This window comes from Schistocerca gregaria, chromosome 1, assembly GCF_023897955.1.
Source record: "Schistocerca gregaria isolate iqSchGreg1 chromosome 1, iqSchGreg1.2, whole genome shotgun sequence".
Lineage (NCBI taxonomy): Eukaryota > Metazoa > Arthropoda > Insecta > Orthoptera > Acrididae > Schistocerca > Schistocerca gregaria.
In genome coordinates, this window is record NC_064920.1 from 799,164,861 (window position 1) to 799,190,666 (window position 25,806).

At 41.3% G+C, this 25,806-nt stretch overlaps 1 protein-coding gene across 1 annotated transcript in view; it reads right to left on the reverse strand.

Annotated features, from left to right (window-relative positions):
• LOC126269996 (aminopeptidase N-like) overlaps positions 1–25,806 on the reverse strand; it is a 244,468-nt gene that overhangs the window by 169,640 nt on the left and 49,022 nt on the right. The window contains exon 3 of the mRNA XM_049974035.1: positions 2,364–2,555. Within this exon, the coding sequence (XP_049829992.1) occupies positions 2,364–2,555 (192 nt within the window). The remainder of the gene's footprint in view (positions 1–2,363; positions 2,556–25,806) is intronic.

Here is a 25,806-nt window from a genome sequence, read left to right on the forward strand (position 1 = left end):
GATGGCCACAGCATATTCCAAGACTGTGGAGACTGACTTCAATATATGTGTTTACTTTTTTCAATTTTTGGTATTTGCAGCCTGAATGTGAGATTTTTACCTTGAAACATGTTGCTTTATTAAATGATTTACGTAACTCAACAAATTTTGTGACTGGTAGCGGTCTCTGAATACCCATTTCACTAAATTTTTAACGTGTCATATGAATTGAAATCAGGGGATAAACAACTGGTGTGTATTTAACACAGTTTTTAATTTTACTAGAAAAGAGAAACATTAGGTGAAGAATATTTATCTTCAGATAATTATTCTTTAGGAAAGCTAAATGTTTGTGCCCATGTTCGCATGTACAATTACTGCGTTTTAATTAGTCTGCCTTTCTAAAACTCAGTTTCTTGTTTTTTCCTCTCATTCGTGTTTCTGTGATGTTGCACAATCAGCATAAGGTTTCGGTCACTTTCAGTTAATATTACTCGTACAACAAAATGCCCAGCTAACTAAAATTAAGGGAATCCAACTGCAGAAGGCTTAACATCATTGAAATATCTATGGTTGAAAATAAAAAGCATACTCATGAGGCTGAAGAATGAAAACATGCTATTGTGTAACATTCATAATGTGAAGATTCAAGGCAATAATCAAAGATTTATTTCGATATGTGAGGAAGGAAAATTAACTTACCGAAAAATACTCGTAACTATGGTACAGCAAAGACCCAAAAAGATTTTCATGCTTGATAACAGAAAGTATGCATAGCATCGATCAAGACAGAGTTATTATTTTATTTCGACTTGTTGTTTTATTTGAAGTGAAACTAGAAACTGAATTTGTCTTACGAAGCACACAGATATGCCACCCATCTGCCATACCTACAAGTACTTGTCCCATCTCTTTAATATGGAAAAACCGTATCGTAAGCACGTCTGATCAGTTACCTTTTAAATAATGGAGGTAAGGCGGCGAATGAGTGAAAATTCTAATGGTATTTTTTACCATAAAAATAACAAACAACCAAACATTCCACGATACTAAACAGATAATGGATTTATGTCGAGTACTCTAAACCGAAAATTCAGGATAGTTTAAATGAACGATCTCGTCTCTTCTCTTCTTCTTGTTTGAAGATGGTTCAAAATAAATTGACCAGGAAACTATTCAAGGAAGTAACAACTTGTTCACGTCACACAACAAATCGCAAGATAGATGACTTAGGTCCCTTAAGTCGAAATTTTAGGCTTTATCCTCTTACTCAATAGTCCTGCAGAGACAGTTTATTTACTGCTTGCACTCAATAGTACTCCTCTCGTGTTTTCCCTCTAAAGGTATAAACTGCAATCATAACAGCACAGAATGCTGTTGTTTCTGTAAATAAAAGGAAGTGCATGTTATGTAAAGAGCCAATTGTGAGGTAGGCTTTTGATGATTCGATAGTTCTGAATTAACAGCTCACTGTTTAAGAGGCAGAATTTATTTCATTTCATATGCGCAAGTAATTGTACCACTGTGATACAACTGATTATTAAGATAATATGATTTTGGACACTTGACAAGAGAAATCGAGTTTTATCACCATTACGTACAAGGATGAATGTGGTGCTTCTACACAATTCACCGTTTATACTTTATTCCATTTGCTTCGCAAGGAACATTGAATGTTCTTACTGGTACTATGAGTAACAGCTTAACTTGCCCGCCCGGCTAGCCGTGCGGTCTAACGCTCTGCTTCCCGAGCAGGAAGATGCGCCGCTCCCTGACACGAATGCGCCTGGCGGATTAGTGTCGAAGTCAGGTGTACCGGCCAGCCTGTGGATGGTTTTTAAGGCGGTTTTCCTTCTGCCTCTGCGATTTTCGGCTGGTTCCCCTTACACCGCCTCAATTACGCTTTGTTGACCATTGATTGCGTAAAGACTGTCTCCACGTACGCGTAAACCATAATTACTCTACCATGTAAACATTTGAGGTTACACTCGTCTGGTATGAGAAGTTCCCGGAGGGGGGAAGGGGGGAGCGGTGGGGGGGGGGTGGACAGCTGTGACCTGTTGGCAGGTTGTGAACCACTATTGAGGGCTACGGCGGGACGAAGCGTCTCTGTCGTTTCTAGGTACCCTATTCAATACACACACACACACACACACACACACACACACACACAATACAGCCTTAATAATGAAAAATGCAGCTGAGTTGCTTCTAGAAGTAAGTTAAGTGCTTGTTACAAGAAGTCGTTGTGCAGTTGGCGGTAAATGATTTATTTCTGGTTTTCATGGGTTAGGATCCTGACTGTGAGAGGTGTTGGATGGTATATGGTCCATTGATATAGATTCGCGAGCAAAACATGCACCAGCAGTTTCTTCAGCCCTTACCTGGGCTCATGTGAGCGGTGCGCCTCGTAGCTGTTGACGAAGAAGCCGGCAGAGCGGTCGCGCACTAGCCTTCCAGAGAAGGGCAGCTCCAGCTGGTACACGTGTCCAGGCACCAGCTCAGAGCTAAGTGTCACCACGTACCACTGCCTGCCCAACTCTTTGTTCGTGCTCGACACGGAGATGGTAGGTCCGCTGAAACATGGAGCAGTGGACGATAAAACCAAATGACATCTGTCAATTATTTCTATCAGTTCATAGACACACAAGGTACTCCTCAGATGCTAGTATGAAGAAAGCCCAAGATTATAGAACAACTTGTTTGAGGAAAATATTTCTTCATGCTTCAAAATAAAGTAATTCAGTAAAACATTTTATGGGTTTTAAACGAAAATCTTAACAATGCAAAATGCGTTTGCTTGTTGAAACTTAAGAAATGAGAGTTACATTAGATAGAGTCAGTGATAAATGATTTCTTTTTCTTTTATGCTAGAATACTCACCCTAAGCAGACACACACTACTGCTTAAAAAAGAGTGTTTTCCGATCATAGAATTCAGTAGTCAATAAGTTACTGCCAGTTCACAATTTATACTCGCTCAAAATAACCACATTCGTTGAAGGAAATAATCAGTACTTTAATGTAATAATGAGCTTACTGCGAACATTAATGTTTAGACGTAATTGAATACAACTTATGAAACTAACAAAAAATGCCCACAGCAGAAATAGTCGAACTAACAGAATTACTAGACCTTGTGCTATCCCACAACCATCTCAGATTCAATGGCAAAATGTATAAACAGATTATGACATTCTTGTCACATCTGGCTTCCTTTGTCATCAGAGAGCAGTTTGTGAATCTCATTAGATCAGTGATACCTGCCTAGGGTATTGAGCAACATTAGCGGGAACCAGACTGTGACTCGCTCCCCTACATATGTCTTAACACGACCGGCGTCTGTCCACGTGCTGGACAGAGCAGTTTGCTTCTGACTTGGGATAATTTGAACATTACATTTTTGCCTTTCTGCACTAACTTCAAAGGCCCAGATACCGCGGTGTCATTTGGCTTGCGTGGGAATGTCGGTTCAGCTCCACTTCATAAATTTTGCTTATTCAGTGAGATTGCATCGTGCATCATACCAACTAGCACATGGTACCCACGAGCCAACCATCCTGATAACACTGCATCGTGAAAGTAAACTGTGCGTCTTGTACGCAAAAAATGGGAAGTTCGCTGTCCTTTCCTCGATTTTCGGTAATTTTGTTGCATTTATCGTCCATCGCATTGGCAATAGCTTGGAGTCCTCCCCTCCACGTTGAAGTTTTGATAGGGTGGAAGTGGAGCATGAGAATGTTACTTTTTGGGCCTTTGGGGACGAACTGTTGGAGTAATTGCAAGCTAACCGCAATCTTGCAATGTTTGGCACACTTTGATGATCTGGAGAGATGTAAGCTTTCACAATCTGCTGTAGTGCGATCTATAATCTGGGTAGCTCGCTTCTCATTTGTTTGGGGTACCTTAATTTAATTCCAGTTTGTATTTTGTTTCTTTAGTCTTGTATCCGTGAGCTGCACAGATAAGGATTGCCTGGTGCTTCATTCTCCATGCACTCTCCCTTTCATTTGATACCTCCCACAGTATTAGCGTACCCTTCTTAGAATAATTTAGTAACTCACTTATTTTTGTTCTTTGATGACTTTTGATTATTCTTTGTGAAAATCAAGAGTAAATAAAATTCCGTTAAAGGTAGACTTGACCTCTGTTTCAAGATCCTATAACTTTCTTGATTAGGCAGGTTGCCCTTTGCGTACATTGGCTATATTAGGCGATATGTTATTGATAATTTCATTCTGTAATAGCAACGAGCATGGTATTCCACTAGTCATCACTAGCACATTTACTTAAGAAGGTCTATTAATGGCTAGTCCATTCAGTGGCGTCATTTCAATAAATTTCATTACCACCCTGAAAATAAACTTTTGAGCAACAAAGATGACATCACCCAGGAAACTGTGCGGTATTGCAGATATTCAGATGACACTGTTATGGTATATAATGAGACTGAAGAAGAGACAAACTTTGTGAAGTAGGATCAATGAGTTACACAGAAACATCCACTTCACCATAGAACTCCAGAAACACAACGAAATAAATTTTTTTGACATAACAAAACTAATACAAACTATACCCTGAACATGCACAGAAAGCTAACAGACACAGACATGGTCATTAATAGCCCCACCTTAGATAGCAACTCACATAAACTAACTGTATTCTGAGTTTTCTCATGCGAGGCACAGAAGTTCCGATTTATTGCTGCAGACTATGGGACAAATATTACCGCAATCAAATCGCATTGCACATAACAGTGGCAGTCATGAACTTGAAATAGATGCACTTAGATAATACACAACAAAAAGTAAAATAAAAAAATCCGACAAGGCCACCTCGCACAAGGACATACAAAAACCTACGTCTCTAACAATGTCAAGGGGTCATTTCAAAGAGTATAGCCAAGTAATTTAAAAATATAAATGCCAAAATAACTTTTGCCATCACCAACTGGTTCATGAAATCTCACAACGAGCTGAGAAACTGAGCAAGTCAGGAATTCCTGTATTCAGATGTTTCATAAATAACTGTCCCTCTCACAGTTGAGGTAGAGCTCAAACAATAAGCTACGAAATATAGCATACTCTTGACTCTTATGGAAAAAAACGATGGAAACAATCGAAAAATCGTGGACTAATGGCAACATTAACTCGGTAACATACCCATAAACTTTAAAATATGTGGTTGAGTATACCACACTTAACTGGGAACCCTGTTCTCGGTAATAAGTAACACTATAGAGGTAAATGAAATAGTAGATACATAAGACTATTAACCTATTTTGAGAGATCCGCAATTCGTATTGGGTTATTATCGACTACACACAATGGTGTTAGTTGCCAGCACATTGGACTCGTATACGAGAAGAGTGAGGTTCAAATTCCTGCTCGTCCTTTCAAATTTAAATTTTCTGTGCTTATCCTGAATCGTTTACGCAAATGCTACAGCTCTTCCTTTGAAAAGGATATAACGAATATCCTTCCCCATCCTCTCTTTCGTTTTGATTTTATGGTCTCACTAACGATCCCGTCGTTAATGGATCCTTAACATTAAACCTTCCTCACAAAGCCCTTATAGCTCTGTTCTTTACACAAAAAGGAAAAATAAGTTGTTCATTAATTTTTTCTGTATAACGCCAGAACGATACACCAAAAGAGTGGATGGAAACCAGCCTGACAGAAGTGCGTAAGAAGCAAGTAACTGCCGTCTAGCCTGCAAGGGATTCGTGAAACAAACAGCAGAGAGTTTAATAAATCAGCCATAATTAAGTTTCAGCCCAAAAAAATGGCTCTGAGCACTATGGGACTCAACTGCTGTGGTCATTAGTCTCCTAGAACTTAGAACTACTTAAACCTAACTAACCTAAGGACATCACACACATCCATGCCCGAGGCAGGATTCGAACCTGCGACCGTGGCAGTCGCACGGTTCCGGACTGCGCGACTAGAACCGCGAGACCACCGCGGCCGGCTTCAGCCCAAATTTAAGATGAATTCTACAATTCATTATAAACAAGGAACTCCAGAAGTGAATGCAGAAGAATAACATCAAAAGGAAATACTGAAATTTAGCTTTTGAAGCAAGAGGTAAATACATAATGATGGCTTTCGCGAACAGTTTTCACTTCCGATAAGGCTTCCGGGCTGAGAGGACCATGTTGATGTATAAAACCAATTACTAACGTTTCGTTTCCATCTGCGTCAGATATCTTCCTAGATAAATGGCTTTTGACAATTTTAACGCTCAAGATTCTCCCACACATGAAGAGGAAGGTTAGTAAATAATTTTATATATCGACTACGGCCTTTCCTCTGAAGATACCTCACACAACTGGGGACGCAACGTCAGTAAATAATTATACACAACGACCAAGTAATCTCAGCTCCGAAGTTTTGACCAAATTATAAAAGTACGTTATATACACTGAAGCTCCAAAGAAAGTGGTATAGGCATGCGTATTCGAATACAGATATACGTAAACCAGTAACATATAGCGCTGCGATCTGTAATGCCTGTATAAGACAAGTATCTGGCGCAGTTGTTAGATCGCTTACTGCTGCTGCAGTGGCAGGTTATCAAGATTTAAGTGAGTTCGAATGTGGTGTTGATTTCAGTGCTGGGCTGCCAACAGCCGTCAGTGTGCGAACCGTTCAACTATCCAGACATGAACATTATTGAGCATATCTGGGATACCTTGCAAGGTGCCGTTCACAAGAGATCTCCACCCCATAATACTCTTACGGATTTATGGGCAGCGCTGCAGGATTCATGGTATAAATTACCTCCAGCACTACTTCTGAAATTAATCGAGCCAATGTCACCTCGTGTTGCGGCACTTCTGCCTGCTTGCGGGGCCCTATACGTTAGTAGGCAGGTGTGCCAGTTTCTTTGGCTCTTCAGTGCAAAAGAGAATAGGATGTGGAAAACAGGAGCAGTAAATGTCTCTGTGGAATTAGAGATATGTTTGGAAAAACGGCCGGCCGGAGTGGCCGAGCGGTTCTAGGCGCTACAGTCTGGAACCGTGCGACCGCTACGATCCCAGGTTCGAATCCTGCCTAGGGCATGGATGTGTGTGATGTCCTTAGGTTAGTTAGGTTTAAGTAGTTCTAAGTTCTAGGGGACTGATGACCTCAGAAGTTAAGTCGCATAGTGCTCATAGCCATTTGAACCATTTGGAAAAACGTAGAGTGAGAAATATCCCCAGTGCTATTATATGCTTGGAGCAATCTGTAATTCATCTGGTCTGAATTTAATACACCAGTTGTCTGATAGGCGCTAGACAATCTGGGAGAATAGGACGATGAATTATAGCATCAATGCTGAACAATTTCTGGTTGACCAACAGAAGTGTAATGCTCATCAGTTTACATTTTCTGTGCTTACAGCCTACTATGAGGAATGTGAGCAGCGTTTTAAGTTGAGCGCATGAGAAACCGGAACGATAGGAGAAATTCTAGCTACGGTATCTAGTTAGGAGACATGGTCAGACCAGTGGAACAAGTGTAGATCTTACACGTTTTTTACATAGGAGTGACATGGAAAATTATCTTAGAACTTTAAGAATTCAGCTATCCACGGAACGATAATAAAGGGCGTGCTTTAAAAATACCCAGTTTTCCTCTTATACCCCTTCAAGAAATTTTAGGCTACATGATCCATATCTAGATATAGGTTTCTAGTTTAATTCCTTTCAACTCCATTCAGTGTAGGCCACAGACGTTTATGTCTGTGGAATATTTGGTCACCTAATGACGAGCCATGGTGTAAGCAATTGACCCAGAGTCTAATTTCCGCGCTTCACAGCGTTTTGTGGAGTCGATGGCTCAAAATTACTAATCAGCCCATGTATCCTCGAATGGGAGCTTTCTCGTACTCGAAGGAGAGACACGACCGAGTGACACTGCCTTCACTAAGAAGGCACAATGGGGCTACTACATGAAGAACATAGAGTCCAGTGGCGGCGGACATCGACTGAAAAGAACTTGTTTCCTTGCTTTTAACTTTACCATCAAGGGCTAGCAGAGACATGACCCTGTTGCTATGAAAACTCCTTTGCCTTTAGTTTACGGTATTTCTATAGTCGTGCTGTGTTAAGGCAACATGACAGTTATTAGAAAATAAATTCGATTGTAAAACAACCGTTTATAGATCGGGGACGTTCATCCTGTCACATGCCATGCTTTGGTGAACTGCATCTTTCCCTATTTCAGTAACAGACCGTCGATGGGTGGCGGCACTTACATTTGCCTCGGAAAAACAACTGCCGGAGCCACGTTCTACTGCATAAGAGTACGCATTGTTCTGCACGTACTGTTGTGAGATCTCTTGAGTTGTTTAATAAAATGACCATAAGCAATGCAACCGAAATTTGATGAAGAAGGGTGAAGAGGATGGGAGGGAAGTGTAAATGATGTAGAGCAATTAAAACGTTAAGACCTAGAAGTAAGTTCCTCTTAAAAATTCGTTAGTTCTGTATAAACGTGAGGGTTTCAGTGCGCAGGAACGAAGGGAGGCGAAATTGCACTGCGTGTTTATTCGCATTGATGCTCCTTGTCAGTAAACTTTGAAATAGATGTAGGCGGAATATTTTGCAAACGGAAGCCAACAAGACGGAGATTAATCCCAGAAATGCCGGTCTTCATCGCTCAGATCAGAGCTACCTGTTTAGGCAGAAACTAGCAGGTCTGTAGACTCTGCAGTGGCGGCCGATACTCCATCTGCTCCAGACTCTGAGCGGAACTCCTGCGACACTTACGCTTGTGGAATTTTTCCCCCCTTGGTACCACTCTCTGAGGAAACTGGCTAAAATACAGGTCGCTGCAGGCAGTAGCAGTGCTGAAGTTTCCCCAATGTTTTCCTCCAACAGTCGTGATTTTAAATTTGGACGGATTCCATCTCTGTGGAGCAGAAAGCGGTAAAGGAACCGTTGTGTTAATAACCATAATATTCGGCATCTTAGGAAGATCAGCTGTCTTTGTTAATAGGTCACAGACTTGAGAAAAATAGAAAAAAATACTGTAGCTTATAGACAATTTTATGCGCTTTGGCATTATCTTTTCATTCCAAAATAATAATGTGTTCAACTTTTTTCATTCATATAATTTATAATTTTAATATAATTCATAATATATAATTTACTTTCAACCAAGACATGAAGATAAACACTGAACAGAAAAGTACTCCAGGAGGTACACAACCCATCATCGCTGCAAACACTGATGCAACTAGGCCGTCAAATTCTGGAAAGCCTTGAATATCACATAAGAAAGAGTCGGAGGTTCGTAGAACTTCTCGTATGCAGGCTAAGACGAAAACATCAGTTACACATAGTGAACATCAACACACTACTAAAGATTGGGAAAGTTAAACGATTGACGGATGTGTTAAACAGAAGCAGCACACTCATATTAGCACGTCAGGAAACCAGATACGGTGATGAGAAAGTATTTGAATCAGAGGGCTACAGGATCTATAAAGGAAAACCGGCCATAAAGAATGAACACAAAGTCATTATATTTGGAATAGCTTTCATGGTCAAACAAAATTTAACAGAACCCATAATGAATTTTACGTCCCCGTCGGAGCGAATATCACTTCTCTCGTTTATATCAGCAAACAGGGGCGATACCATCATAAACGCACATGCACTTACCAACAACGACAACAGAAAAAACTATCGAACAATTTTGGCAGGCACTAGAAAATGAGACATCAAAAATATCAAAGCACCACGTAAAACTGCTCGTAGGAGACGTCAGCGCACAGTTTGGCAGAGAAGAGAAATGCAAGACAGTAGCAGGAAATTTTCCCGCACACAAACGTAACAATAAGAATAGAGACAGGCTTATCAGCTTCTGCGGACAATTTGGCTTAAATCTAAATGGAGACAGGCTTATCAGCTTCTGCGGACAATTTGACTTAAATATAATGTCAGCCTTTTTCAGGAAATTACCGAGGAGAAAGGAGAACCGGTCTTCTCCTAATACACATTTAGGCTCAAATCAACTTGATCATGTGGCAATAACCAAACAAAACCATAGAGAAATTACGAACGTGTGGGTCAGTTTGGAACACGGTTTCAACGAAATCAAAGCCAAATTTCAACCTAAAAGACCAAACCCCAAAATTACAATACTCCACAGAATTGACACAAAATTTCTGTCAGGAAACAGGAACGAACTCGTTAAAAAGCTTCATGCAAAGAAGATGAGAAACTGTGATGAAATCAGAGAAGCAATGACAAAAACGGTGAAAGAACTAGAACAACCACAAAGAACAAGGAAACATAGGTGGGGAATAAGATACGTGACGAAGTGATAGAGCATAGACTAACTGCTTGGAAAAAATGGAGCTCCTGCAAAAAAGAAAAGGAAGTGGAAGACATTCACTGAGGTGAAAAAAACAGACATCGAAAATTATTCGAACAGAGAAACGGAAATAAGACCGAAAAAACGATTAGAGGAAACAGATACAAATTTCAGACGGAACAACACTAGGGACTTCTACAAAGTTTTCAAAGAAGAAAAACAGGTTACAAGCCGATGAGCCTACACTTCAAAGAGTCAATAGGCAAACCGATTACCAACGACAAAGAAAACAGCGAGTTACTAGCAAAACACTTCAAAAATCTTCTAAACGGCGAGGAACCAACACAGACTAATTTTCAGACAGCTTCAAAAAAAAAAAAAAAAAAAAAAAAAAAAAAAACCTTCAGAACCACCGCCATTGCATCAAATTGTACAATACATTGGCCAGCTGGAAAACAACAGAGCGGCATATTAGCTGAGATCTGGAAACTGGAGGCAGTTGGGCAGCTGAAACCATTTATGAGGTTATTAAAGATTCCTGGGAGAAAAAAAGAATACCGGACGACAGGAAGCCATAAACCAACCGCTACATAAGAAGGGTGACAGAACAGACACCAGCAATTACCGAGGCTTATCTCTCTACTTCCAGTCACCTACAAAATAATGTCCAAAGCTCTACTGAATAAGATACAAATTCAACCAGAACACACAATTGGCGAGTACCAAGCAGGGTTCAGAAAAGGTAGCTTGTGCCCAGAGCTCAAATTTTTAACTTGAAAACTATCCTCAGGATCAGAATAACGCGGAACCTTAACACGGTCGCTACATTCATTGACTTCGAGAAAAGCATGCGATTGTGTAGACAGACAGACAGACAGTACTCCTGAAATTGGAAGAAGCAGGTGTCGACAAAATAATGTCCAAAGCTCTACTGAATAAGATACAAATTCAACCAGAACACACAATTGGCGAGTACCAAGCAGGGTTCAGAAAAGGTAGCTTGTGCCCAGAGCTCAAATTTTTAACTTGAAAACTATCCTCAGGATCAGAATAACGCGGAACCTTAACACGGTCGCTACATTCATTGACTTCGAGAAAAGCATGCGAAAATTAGTCGAACTGATACTCACAAACACAATTTCAAAAATTATATTTCTAGGAGAAGTTTCTGAACCCTTCAAAATTAACACAGCTGTTCGGCAGGGCAACGGGCCCCCTCACCAATTCTTTTGAATCTGATCTCAGACAAGGTCATAAGAGAGTGGGATAAATAACTACAAGGTAAAAACATCGAAGGAATCCATCTAGAAGAAGGAAGATATGTGGTGAAATGTCTCGCTTTTGCTAACGATATTGCAGTAACTTCTAAGAACAAAACAGATGCACAGATAAAGGTAGAAACACTTCACAAAACTGTAGCTAAAACCAGATTACTAATGTTATACGAGAGAACAGAATACATTGAACATAAACACATCAGAAAAAAATTATTCAAACGCTGCATGTAAACGTCAAGAGTTAAGTTTAAGTATTTGGGAGAATGGATACAATCAAATGGGTGTCCACCCCGATAGCTGAGTGGTCAGCGTGACGGATTGCCGTCCTATGGGCCCGGATTCGATTCCCGACTGGGTCGGGGATTTTCTCCTCTCAGGGATTGGGTGTTATGCTTTCTTCATCATTTGATCCCCATCCGCCACGCAGGTCACCCAACGTGGCGTCGAATGTAAACTAAGACCGTCACCAAGGCGGCCGGACCTGCACCGCAAGGGGCCTCCCGGCCAATGACGCCAAACGCTCATTTCCATTTCCATCAAATGGGTTAGATCACACCACAAGTAAGGAAAGATCTAAGAAAATGGAATTAGCATACAAACTCACCCAGAACCGATATAATAAACATTCCGAGCAAAAGTTGAACATTGCTCTACATAACTAAACCGGAAGGACTTTACTGTTACGAAGGCGCAACACTGAAAAAAAGAGGTAAGCAAGAAGCACTGGAAAAGAAAGAAAGGAAAATACTTAGAAAAGTTTTAGGACCACAAAAGAACAAAGATGACAACTGGACGAAGAGGAGAAATGAAGATCTATATAGAAACAATCACAAACACAATAAGAAAGAAGAGATTAAAATTTTACGGAAAGAATGACAATAGGTTAACGAAGAAAATTTTTAATTTCGCTTCCAAATTGAAAGACAGCGCGGGATGGCTGGAAGCGACAAGAAAGACTTGAGAAGACTTCACGTCCCAGAAAACAACACACACGACAGGGAAAGTTTCATGCTACTGTTCAATACTGCAAAATTTCCTGTCCAACAACGAAATTCACAACCTAGGAGGGTGATGTAGAATGAACAGAGGCAGTGCAACAGGCAACGCATGAAGAAGTTCTGAGAAGATAAAAAGAAAAAAAAATGATTCAAATGGCTCTGAGTACTATGGGACTTAACTTCTGAGGTCATCAGTCCCCTAGAACTTAGAACTACTTAAACCTAATTAACCTAAGAACATCACACACATCCATGCCCGAGGCAGGATTCGAACCTGCGACCGTAGCGGTCGGGCGGTTCCAGACTGTAGCGCCTAGAACTGTTCAGCCACCGCGGCCGGCCAAAAAGAAAAAGATTGTACCTTTGTCTTAGATGGTAAGTGGTGTATAATAATTGGCCAAATTCTGTAATAAAAAAATGTATTAAACTGCTACACGATCAATTCATAGAAAATGCCTACAAAAGTATTAAGGAGAAGGTCAGCGCAGAAAAGGAAACAATATTTTTTGTCTCATTTGACTGGACATATTTCCGAAACTATACACTTAACAAGATAGTGGTTTTCGCTGCTTTGTAGTAGTCGTAGTGCTGTGTTCTTGATTTCCAATATAAATATCGTGATTGTCATTTTGACTGGCGTTGTATGTGAAACGGTGAGCTTCTCTCTGTTCTGTTGCAGTAACGCTGTCTGAAAGTGAAAGGAGTTGGCACGCAACCACGTACTGTCTGCAATTTTTGGGATGGAGACACTTAATTTAAGGAACTATGATCCTTTAGTTAAATTTTCTAGTGGAGAGTTGGAGAGAGAGTACTTGAGAAGCTAGAAATGCGTTTCGAGAAGAATACCTCGGGAGGTTCTGGAAGGAGAGCATGACAAGAAACAGAAAGGCAAAGAGGCTGTAAAAAGGAGACAGCTGTTACTCGATAATATTGGTGCTGAAGGTGGTCCACAATATAAAGCAGAGTGTTTTTGTCAGAATCATGCGACAAAATTATTTACAGAAATTTTGAATGCCTTTCTCTCAGTTTGTAGATTTTGCACTATAAGTGCCCTGTTTTCTCATAAACTATTCAATTTAACTGTCTGAAGTTTTTCCATGTTGTTTCATCCGCAAAGTTATATGATGAGTCGCATGAGACAAACATCCCCTGTATTTCGTCAACGGCGTCAGTTATCAGGTCGATTGTTTTTGGCAAACGATAGTATGCAGAGAGCCACGTAATTATGTTGCATGGTTAATACTGTTGACTCTTGTAACAACCGAGAAAATTAAGCAATTTTTGCTTTTTATATGTAACGACATACTTTTTTAAATGCATTCAAAAATTCTCAATCTACTTACACACTTCGTAAGCCAACGTATGGTGCAAGACGGAGCTGTATCACTACTACTAGTCTTTTTCTTTTCTGCTCGTCTCCCAAATAGAGCTAGGGACAAACGACTGTATACCTCCTCAGGAACCTTAATATCTCTTACCTTGTTTTCATGGTCGTTTCTCGAAACGTACATTGGCGGCAGCAGAATTGCTCTGAAGTCAATATCAAACGTCAATTTTTTAAATTTTCTCATTAACGTTTCCCTCCCGGGATTCGCATTTGGGTTCCCGAAGCATCTCCGTAATACTCGCGTGTTAATCGAAACTACCGGTGACAAATCCAGCACCCCGCCTATGATTTTCTTTGATGTCTACCTTTAATCCGAGCTGGAGGGGATCCCAAACATTCGAGTAGTATTGAAGAATGGGTCGACACTAGTGCTCTATAAGCAGTCTCCTTGCCAGATGAACCACATTTTCCCAAAATTGTGCCAATAAGCTGACATCGACCATTAGCCTTCCGTACTAGCATCATTACGTGATCGTTCCATTTCATATCGTTCTGCAACCTTATAGCTAGATATTTAAACGACGTGACTGTGTCAAGCTACACGCTCTTAATGTTGTATTCAAACATTACATATTGTTTTTACTACCGATCCGCATTACCTTACATTTTTCTACATTTAGAGCAAGCTACCATTGATCACACCAAGTAGAGATTTAGTCTAAGTCATCTCGTATCCTCCTACACTAACTCAACAACGGCACCTTCCCGCACACAACGTTGTAATCAGCAAAACAAAAACGCAGATTGCTGTTCACCCTGTCCTCCAGATCATTCTGGTATATACGGAGTCATGAAAAGACAATTGCAGTTAAGGCTTGTTCACGTTGTCGTTGAAACTTTTCACAGAAGTATTCGAGAAATGAGATGAAACTGAATTGCACGGCGCCCAAAACCGGCTCTTGCGTGTAAACGTTACCAAGTGGGGCTCTCGTACCAGGCTCTGTCGTTACATGCAGCCAGCATCCTACACTAAGGGCCAAAGAAACGGGTGTAGCTGCCCAATATCGTGTACGGCCCCCGTGAGGACATAGAAGTGCTGCAACACAACGTGGCATCCACTCGACTAATGTTTTAAGTAGTGGTGGAGGGAACTGACACCATGAATCCTGTAGGGCTGTCCATAAAACCGTAAGATTACGAGAGAGTGGAGATCTCTTCTGAAAAGCACGTTGCTAGGCATCCCAGATATGTTCAGTTATGTTCATGCTGGGGAATTTGATACGCGGCGGAAGTCTTTAAACTCATAAGAGTGTTCCTGGAGCCACACTGTAGCAATTTTGGACGTGTGGGGGGTGTCGCATTGTCCTGCTGGAATTACCCAAGTCCGTCGGAATACACAATGTACATGAATGGACGCACGTGGTTCAAATGGTTCAAATGGCTCTGAGCACTATGCGACTTAACTTCTGAGGTCATCAGTCGCCTAGAACGTAGAACTAATTAAACCTAACTAACCTAAGGACATCACACACATCCATGCCCGAGGTAGGATTCGAACCTGCGACCGTAGCAGTCACGCGGTTCCGCACTGAGGACGCAGGTGATCAGACAGGATGCTTACATACGTGTCACCTGCCCGTATATATAGACTATCAGAGGTCCCGTATCATTCCAACTGCACACGCCCCTCGCCATTACAGAGCCTCCACCTCCACATGCAAGGTCCATGGGTTCATGAGATACAATCCATACCCATACACATCCATCTACTTGATACAATCTGAAACAAGACTCCACCGACCAGGCAATATGTTTCCAGTCATCAACAGTCCAACGTCGGAGTTGCAGGGCCAGGGTAAGGCATAAAGCTTTGTGTCATGTTGTACTGAAGAGTATACGAGTGGGCCATCGACTCTGAAAGCCCGTATCAATGATGTTTCGTTGAGTGGATCGCATGCTGACACTTGCTGATGGCCCAGCATTGAAATATGCCGCAATTTGTGGAAGGGTCGCACTTTCGTCACGTTGAACCACTCTCTTCAGTTGTCGTTTTCCCCATTCCTGCAGGATCTTTTTCTGGCCAAAGCGATGCCGGAAAAATGATGTTTTACCAGATTCCTGATATTCACGGAACAATCGTGAAATGGTCGTATAGGAAAATCCCCACTTCATCGCTACCTTGGAGATGCTATGTCCCATCGCTCATGCGCCGACTATAACAGCATGTTCAAATTCACTTAAATCTTGATAAGCTGCCATTGTAGCAGCAGAAACCGATCTGACAACTGCTCCATACACTCGTTGTCTTATTGCCGACCACAGCGCCGTGTTATGCCTGTTTATATATCCCTGTATTTTAAAATGCATACCAATACCAGTTTCTTTGGCGCTTCAGTGTATATACATGCGCTACTTTGATACAACGTATTTCCCTTGGTACTACTACCTTACACGAGATATACTGTATGATCAGCAGTATCCGGACAGCCCCATGTAATGCGGAATTGAACACTAAATGTCAGGAGACACGGGTCTGCCAGTATAAAAGCAGGCAGGAACCATTGTGCTATCGAAAGAGAATCAGTAACAGATGGACGGGTTGGTCAGACGTACTGGTGTAAGGTGTCAGACAAATATCACGCCTCATATTGACTTCCTGAAACAATTCCAGTTAAATCGATATGTCACACGACACAGTTACGTGAAAACGTACGAATTTTATTGATAGGAAAATCGAATAAGCAAGCCGACATTTCATGAATATAAACCACTAAGATTCAGACTAGTAAATGCGTGCAAGCAATTTCCTAAAACTGAGCTATGAGACGCAGTTCTGAGGATTTTACGACGGCGGCGCCCATGTCATGTTAGGCCGAAACCTTCACAGTGGGACATCCAGTGCACACAATGGTACTCCCGAGCCACTGCGCAGACCGCCAGCAAACGCCGCCTCGTCCCTGCTTTTAACGACGACCATTCAGAAAGCCTTCCTACATGGAACATGGATGTAGATGGCAGATAAACATTCGGAGAAATCCATCTCAAAACGTTGGTGTCCCACTGTGGCCACCTACGTAGAAATCCATGTGGAAAGAAGCTGTTTATCTCAGTATTACGTAGCAGAAGATGTTAAACTCTGCCCTACGAAAGGAACTAACTCTAGCGGGTGCAGTTATAACAAGTACGAACGCTCTGGTTGGCCAGAAAGAAAACCCATGGCCATCAGCTTTTATGCAGGCAAACTGCAGACAGAGAAATTCGCTCTTCTCTTACAGGCAATCTTCGAGTTTTTGAGCAAGGTGACAAGCGCCGCACTGAGATGATTGCGAGAGTAATTATGAGAAGACTTGTATGGAGAATTGCACCGAGCCCTGACAATTAACGTTTGCGAGCGATTTGAGGGCAACGACGTATCCGCTATTCCAGCCAAATAGCGTGTACCATGAAAATTAACTCAGCTATGTAACAACTAGGAGTTTCAACTTCATCGAAGACGTAGGAAATGTATCAGAGTGGTGTTTATTAGTCGAGAGAGATTTAAAATAGATTGTCAGGTTCATGTCTCGCACCGACAGCAGCCACTGCCACCGCCGACGAAAGATAAACACGCGCGCTCTCGCTACCCTAGCAAGTGATATTCAATTGACACTCAGAACTGCGGTAATCTCCGTCTCTCCTGTTTTTTCGTACATTCAACCACGATCTGTAGTTAAAGATATTCGTGATTGTCGGACTTAACTGAAGAAGAACGCGTGATATCCGATTTTGCAAAAAGAACTGATCAGCCACTGTATAGTGCTTTATACTCTGAAGTTATTGAATTGTTTTAATTGGCTCAAATGGCTCTGAGCACTATGCGACTTAACTTCTGAGGTCATCAGTCGCCTAGAACGTAGAACTAATTAAACCTGCGACCGTTGCGGTCACGCGGTTCCAGACTGAAGCACCTAGAACCTCACAGCCACACCGGCCGGTTTGTTTTAAGTGTTTACTTCTTTCTGTTTGCTCTTTACCAATACTCATCCATTATTTGGTCATTTTAATTGTGCATTTTAGCTTAATTGATATCTCTGGCCTCAATTGTGTTTATTTGTTTGTATTTTATCAACTCCCAGACATGGTCATCAACCATCTTACTGTTGAAGAGCCTTAGAATAGTTGAGAATTTCGCTTCACAGTTGTGAACACCAAATATCAATATTTTACCGTCCTGTACGAATTAAAACTATGATTTATATGTCATAAAGTCATACTTAGAGTAAAATATAAACCTGAATAACGAAAATCTAAGATTTTCCATGTTTCTAACACATAGTTATGCCTGAACCTTTTTTTTTTTTTGTCATCAGTCTACTGACTGGTTTGATGCGGCCCGCCACGAATTCCTTTCCTGTGCTAACCTCTTCATCTCAGAGTAGCACTTGCAACCTACGTCCTCAATTATTTGCTTGACGTATTCCAATCTCTGTCTTCCTCTACAGTTTTTGCCCTCTACAGCTCCCTCTAGTACCATGGAAGTCATTTCCTCATGTCTTAGCAGATGTCCTATCATCCTGTCCCTTCTCCTTATCAGTGTATTCCACATATTCCTTTCCTCTCCGATTCTCCGTAGAACCTCCTCATTCCTTACCTTATCAGTCCACCTAATTTTCAACATTCTTCTATAGCACCACATCTCAAATCCTTCGATTCTCTTCTGTTCCGGTTTTCCTACAGTCCATGTTTCACTACTCCAGATGTACATCCTCAGAAATTTCTTCCTCAAATTGAGGCCGGTATTTGATATTAGTAGACTTCTCTTGGCCAGAAATTCCTTTTTTGCCATAGCGAGTCTGCTTTTGATGTCCTCCTTGCTCCGTCCGTCATTGGTTATTTTACTGCCTAGGTAGCAGAATTCCTCAAATTCATTGACTTCGTGACCATCAATCCTGATGTTAAGTTTCTCGCTGTTCTCATTTCTACTACTTCTCATTACCTTCGTCTTTCTCCGATTTACTCTCAAACCATACTGTGTACTCATTAGACTGTTCATTCCGTTCAGCAGATCATTTAATTCTTCTTCACTTTCACTCAGGATTGCAATGTCATCAGCGAAACGTATCATTGATATCCTTTCACCTTGTATTTTAATTCCACTCCTGAACCTTTCTTATATTTCCATCCTTGCTTCCTCGATGTACAGATTGAAGAGTAGGGGCGAAAAGCTACAGCCTTGTCTTACTCCCTTCTTAATACGAGCACTTCGTTCTTGATCGTCCCTTCTTATTATTCCCTCTTGGTTGTTGTACATATTGTATATGACCCATCTCTCCCTATAGCTTACCCCTACTTTTTTCCGAATCTTGAAGAGCTTGCACCATTTTATACTATCGAACGCTTTTTCCAGGTCGACAAATCCTATAAACGTGTCTTGATTTTTCTTTAGCCTTGCTTCCATTATTAGCCGTAATGTCAGAATTGCCTCTCTCGTGCCTTTACTTTTCCTAAAGCCAAACTGATCGTCACCTACTGCATTCTCAATTTTCTTTTCCATTCTTCTGTATATTATTCTTGTAAGCAACTTCAATGTATGAGCTGTTAAGCTGATTGTGCGATAATTCTCGCACTTGTCAGCTCTTGTCGTCTTCGGAATTGTGTGGATGATGCTTTTCTGGAAGTCAGATGGTATGTCGCCAGACACATATATTCTACACACCAACGTGAATAGTTGTTTTGTTGCCTCTTCCCCTAATGATTTTAGAAATTCTGATGGAATGTTATCTATCCCTTCTGCCTTATTTGACCGTAAGTCCTCCAAAGCTCTTTTAAATTCCGATTCTAATACTGGATCCCCTATCTCTTCTAAATCGACTCCTGTTTCTTCTTCTATCACATCAGACAAATCTTCACCCTCATAGAGGCTTTCAATGTATTCTTTCCACTTATCTGCTCTCTCTCCTGTGCATTTAACAGTGGAATTCCCGTTGCACTCTTAATGTTACCACCGTTGCTTTTAATGTCACCAAAGTTTGTTTTGACTTTCCTGTATGCTGAGTCTGTCCTTCAGACAATCATATCTTTTTCGACGTCTTCACATTTTTCCTGCAGCCATTTCGTCTTAGCTTCCCTGCACTTCCTCAGCGACTTGTATTTCTGTATTCCTGATTTTACCGGAACATGTTTGTACTTCCTCCTTTCATCAATCAACTGAAGTATTTCTTCTGTTACCCATGGTGTCTTCGCAGCTACCTTCTTTGTACCTATGTTTCCTTCCCAACTTCTGTGATGGCCCTTTTTAGAAATGTCCATTCTTCTTCAACTGTACTGCCTACTGCGCTATTCCTTATTGCTGTATCTATAGCGTTAGAGAACTTCAAACATATCTCGTCATTCCTTAGAACTTCCGTATCCCACTTCTTAGCGTATTGATTCTTCCTGACTAATGTCTTGAACTTCAGCCTACTCTTCATCTCTACTATATTGTGATCTGAGTCTATATCTGCTCCTAGGTACGCCTTACAATCCAGTATCTGATTTCGGTATCTCTGTCTGACCATGAACCTATACACTAATTTTTGTTAGCGATAACGTTTCCTATACAGGGAGCGTAGTGGAACCGACATTGAGATCGTTGGCTGATTATGTCACTGTCTGTACTGCTGTACTCTTCTGCACTCTGCATGATGAGCTAGTGTCCTCCTACTTTGTAGGCCATTGGTTCAAAACAAATTCCTAAAACACTCACAGAGCGTCCTTGCGCAACTGTGGTAGGAAGATAGGGCAGAACTTGTCTCACATAGATAATGGCGATCCTGCCAGGAAGGTAAAATACCATGGTAGGGTGGTCGACCATATGTAATTAGTAGACCAGAAAAATATCCTCGTTCATAACTTTTAATAAATTTTTTGTGTTGTTTCAACCAATAGTGAATATTAGTGACTACTGACTAGCGAATAGGAAGACAGAGACGTGCAATGCACTGAGAGACATGCGCAGTATCCCCATAGTATAGTTGTAATGCCATTTCTAGCTTTAAATTTTTCTTGCAAGCGCACAGGTGGCTGACACAGCGTTGATAAGTTGATTCTGTCCCGACTTGTAAGCGATGGTTGTACAGTCTTGTTATTGTGTCAAGGTAACTAGGAATGTTAGAGAAAGTGCGAAGGTAATAATTTTATATAGCACGTAAGGTCGTGTGCTAGCATCATTATTCGAAATAGAGTGTGTCCGTTAAAATTGCAAAGACAGGAATCAGAGATGTTAGCAATGGCAAATCGAGACCTTGACAGAACTGAGATAGAGACCTACGTAACGTAGAGGAACCACAGGACAGAACAGACGACACAGCGCCGCGAGAAATAGGACAGGGGGTGCACCAGCACAGTAATGTACAATAAGGCGCCGAAAACGGCGACCAACGTATTGCAGAGGTGAAAGAAGATGCGGAAAAACTTGAATATGTATAACCCATAGTACATGTAACAAGACCTCCCTCACAACCGTGTACAGGCAATACAAGTCGAAACGTGTCACCGCATGGTTCACTGCAGTCACTTGTGGACAGACACGATAATGTAAACGCAGAATGTAGCGCATTGGAAGAAGAGATAGTAGGACACGTTAATTTGTCGGAAATTGTCCAGTAATTAACACGCACCATAACGATGAAAAACAGAGAGGTAAAACAGATACATGAGCAGAATGCAGAAACAACGAAACAACTGTGTGAAATTAAAAAACAAAACATAGAGGTCAAAGAACAATTACGTCACACTGAGGAAGAGGCAAAATAATCACCGAGATGTGATCGATAATTTAATAACACGTCACATGCAGTGAAGAACAGATATTGACAATGTTCGAGTGGACATGCAGACATTGCAGGATGAAACCCAGACCGAAATCAAAACGTTGCGTGACCACACTCAGGGTGAAATTAAAACATTACGCGATGACATCAAAACATTACGTGATGACAACAAGGCATTACGTTACGATTCTTACGCTGAAAATGCAAATATAACCAAACAGTTTAATGCAATTACCCGCCAAGCAGCGGGCACAGTGCAACAATTAGTCGAAGATCGTGTGTTGCAAAAACGCAACAAGAAAGAGGTCCTCAAGAGATACAATACTCGCATCGTGAGAGTAGAAGCGAAAACGAAGAATCAGTTCGAAAAACTCAGAGAAGAATTGTTGTGAACTACACAAGAGCGAAGTGATCAAGATCATACAAGCTCTGAATCCGTAACAACTTCAGAGTCAATAACGCCACGAGATAGGCAAGAGGTTTCACAAGGAACGAAGAAAGATTTCACACAAATACAGTTTCAATCACAGGTGGAGAAGAAATTACACGATAGCCGATCACCTGCGTTGCCGCAGGCACGTTTTGAACCCTACGAAGAGCAGACTGCACCACAAAGACATTGCGTATCACAGGGATACTTTTCGGAACAATTGGGACCACATGATGACGTGGCAAGATTAGCCAGGCATGACACCGAGCCAATATGTGACGGGGAAATGCAAGGGCGCGAAGGTTATAGTGTAATGCATACCATCACTCGCACAGAGCCGATGGAAGAAAGTCGTTGCGTTCCATTGCTGCGATATCATTCAAAACTAGGCGAAAGTTCCACTGGGCAACATCCAATGAATTTACCACAGCCTGAAAGAATGACACTGAAATGATTGGAAACAGAAGCGGCGATCATTCTCGAATTTCGTACGGTACCATGACAAGGTATTACAACGATCATTTCCTCACTGTAAAGAAGTTCCAGCATTTCCGTGAAGGAAACTCACTGCATTCACGAACCTTCATTGATCATCTCAGAGTAGGACTACCAGAACATTGGACATTAGCACACAGATTAGGCTTTATAGGTGCCCATATGTCTGGAACAGTGGCAGAAACGATGCAAAACATAGCAGCTACATGTCAGTCATATGATGATTTCAGAGATAAATTTCTCTCACGCTATTCATCGAGTGAAGCGGAAAATAGAGAAAAATATGAAATATTACAAAATCCATGATTTGAGAATTCAGCAAAGATGAGCCCCGTAAAATTTTTCGAAGCAATGGCAAAGAAAAACTGATGTTTGGATGTGCGAGACAGCGATGGAGAATTGATTGAATTGTGTATCATGAAGCTGCCACCAAAATACCAAAAGTAATTGGTACGGCGCGGAGACAATGATGTGGAAGCCTTCAAAGGAATTTTGAGAGAACTAGAATTCAAATTTTCAGAAGATGAGGCAAGAAAAACGCGAAACCGACGTGAAAATGTGAATGAAAGACCGCGAAATGCGTCGGAGACCTCACGAAGGAATGTCAGCTATTACGAACCGCGTGATAACTTCGCGCAAGAAGTGACAGTGGATTCCAACAAAGAAACGGTTATGGGCACGGAACAATAAATGGCAATGGGTATCCACCCAGCAATGGCAATAATCGTTACAGGGGGGAATAACGGCAATCGCAACGATTATTGGAGGACCAACAGGCGGACAAATTTCCAGCGACGAAACCCGTGTCGACAAGTCGAACAAAGACAGGAAGGATCGAAAGAAGACGTGGAGATAAGGCCAACGAACCCCGATAAATGTTCGAACTGACGAGCGAGCGCCCAAGCCAAGGAGAACAGGGCACCTAGCCAGGCAAGCTCCAACAGCGTAATGAGAAAAATAAACATTTTGACACGAGACATGAAAGATGAAGGTACAGAATCGCACACACCGAAAGAAAGCGAGATATCGCTAACGTCGGATTGGAGACGAACTAGTTGAGAAGATTTCGCAAAAAACTGACTACCACAGCAAAAGGAAGCAAGCATCGCGGAAGACGAGTTAAGAGGTAAAGTTATTAGCATTGCAGAGTTATTTAATACTAAAACTAGCGAAAGCCGATTCCAAGGGGATAACGTACTGTCAAGAGAAATAAACATTTTGTCATGACAGGTAAGAAATGAGGAAATAGGGTCGCAGGACTCAAACAAAGGTAGGAAAACAACAACATCATGCTGGCGAGAAATTAATTGGGACCGTATCGACGAAGAAAAAGAACTACCAGTGGCAGGCACAACAGGAGAAGAGAATAGGGATGAAGTAATCAGAATTGCCGAGTTATTTGAGGTTAAGACCAGGGAAAACGAACTCAAGGAGGATAATGCATACTCTAGGAAAGTTGACGGTAAATTAAAATTGGCACAAGTCCCAATGTGTACAATGTCGGAAGTTACAGAGATATAATAAGGGCATTTGGATGCGATTGATTGGGAGTTTCGTAGAAAAAAGAAAAGGCAGATGTAGTTGAGCTGAGGGAAGACGAAGTTAAATGTGGAGAAGAAATTGTCGAAGAGAGAGTTAGTGGTCGAGGCTTATCCGACAGAAGGATCGAATTCACAGGTGAAGACCTTGAAACGACTCAACCAGTTATGAAGGCAATAGTAGTAAAAGTCCCGATTAATGTACTCATAAACAGCAGAAGGAAGCTAACCTCGATTTCGGAGGACTTATTTAACCAGTGCAATGCTAATGAAGAATTACTGATGTTGAAGCCCAAGAAGATTAAAGTGAAGGGTCCCATCAAAAATCATCCTGCGTTTGTCAATAAACAAACAAGGCTAACTCTTACGTGCAAAGGTCAAAATATCGAAGCCAATTTCGATATTCTACTGAAATTAACCGTAGATGAGACTATAGGAGCGGGTTCTCCGAGTCAAGAACAAGCTGTGATAAACATGGTAAAAGGTAGCGTCAATTCTGAGAGCACTACACTTCTCTCTGAGGAAGGGCTGTACAGTGTCAAACATAGGTGGAAGAGCAAGAGCCTTCCAGACCTAAGGAACGATGTTCCACCACTCAAACAGAATGATATAGACTGAACGAACCGACATATTGAAAGGTACGATGAATAATCACTTATACATAAATAACACCAAAGAAGCCGTCAAGTATGTTTCAGACAGGACGTGAGCAAGAGTCTGAGGAAAAGAAGAGACAGAGAAATGGTAAGTACGTTAAATTTTTATATGCAGCAACTAACATTGATATGTAGAGTTTGCAAAGGTGAAACAGAAAAATCTTGATCTAATAGCATGTCAACTAACATTCCACACCACGACACCACACTTAACGGACACTTGGAGTTTCATTAGCTTAAGATATCAGGAACAATTTGGAACTTGTAACTGTAAAGCAAAGATAGGACGCTGAACCCTATAAGAATTTCTTAATAGGCGTAAATTAGGCATAAGGTAGATTATACGAAAAGATTATTGTGCTCAAACGTCCTCCGAGATACAATCATCAACTGCCCACGACGATGCAGCAGACGACAACTGATAAAGTATCTGGGACTTGAATGGAAAAGATCAACGATTTTCTACGATGTGGAGGTGCCGGCAAGGGCATAAGAAGGATGGTGATTTGTACCCAAGGCAACCCTTGTACCTAACTGTGGTAGCAACCATGCCACGATTAAAAGAAATGCACAAGGAGGGTGGATGAGCAAAAGAAGATCGACGTTGGGTCCAGGTCTTGCAAGGATTCACTTTCGGCCGCTACACGAGTCAGAATGACGGCAGGAAACGACTGGCCGCTAAAAAAAAAAAAAGAAACCCCAGCTTGGCTGAGGCACAATTTAACAAAGAAAATGAGGTGTAAAATCGTACAGTCGTCACCAGATTGTGATATTATATTGAACAACAGAGCTGAAGGAAAGGTAGTCAATGTTGAACTACGCGTCCTAATAACAAAGTGAAACAGTAACAGATGAGAAACTTCAAAGCAACTAGTAATCAATCATTTCCCACATCTTGCCCAGAGAAGAGACAATGTTCAAGTCCGAAGAAAGGAAGATGCTCAGAGGAACAGAAGATGAGGAGTCCCATGACTGATGTTGAAGAGAGAAGATCGGCGAAAATATTTCAA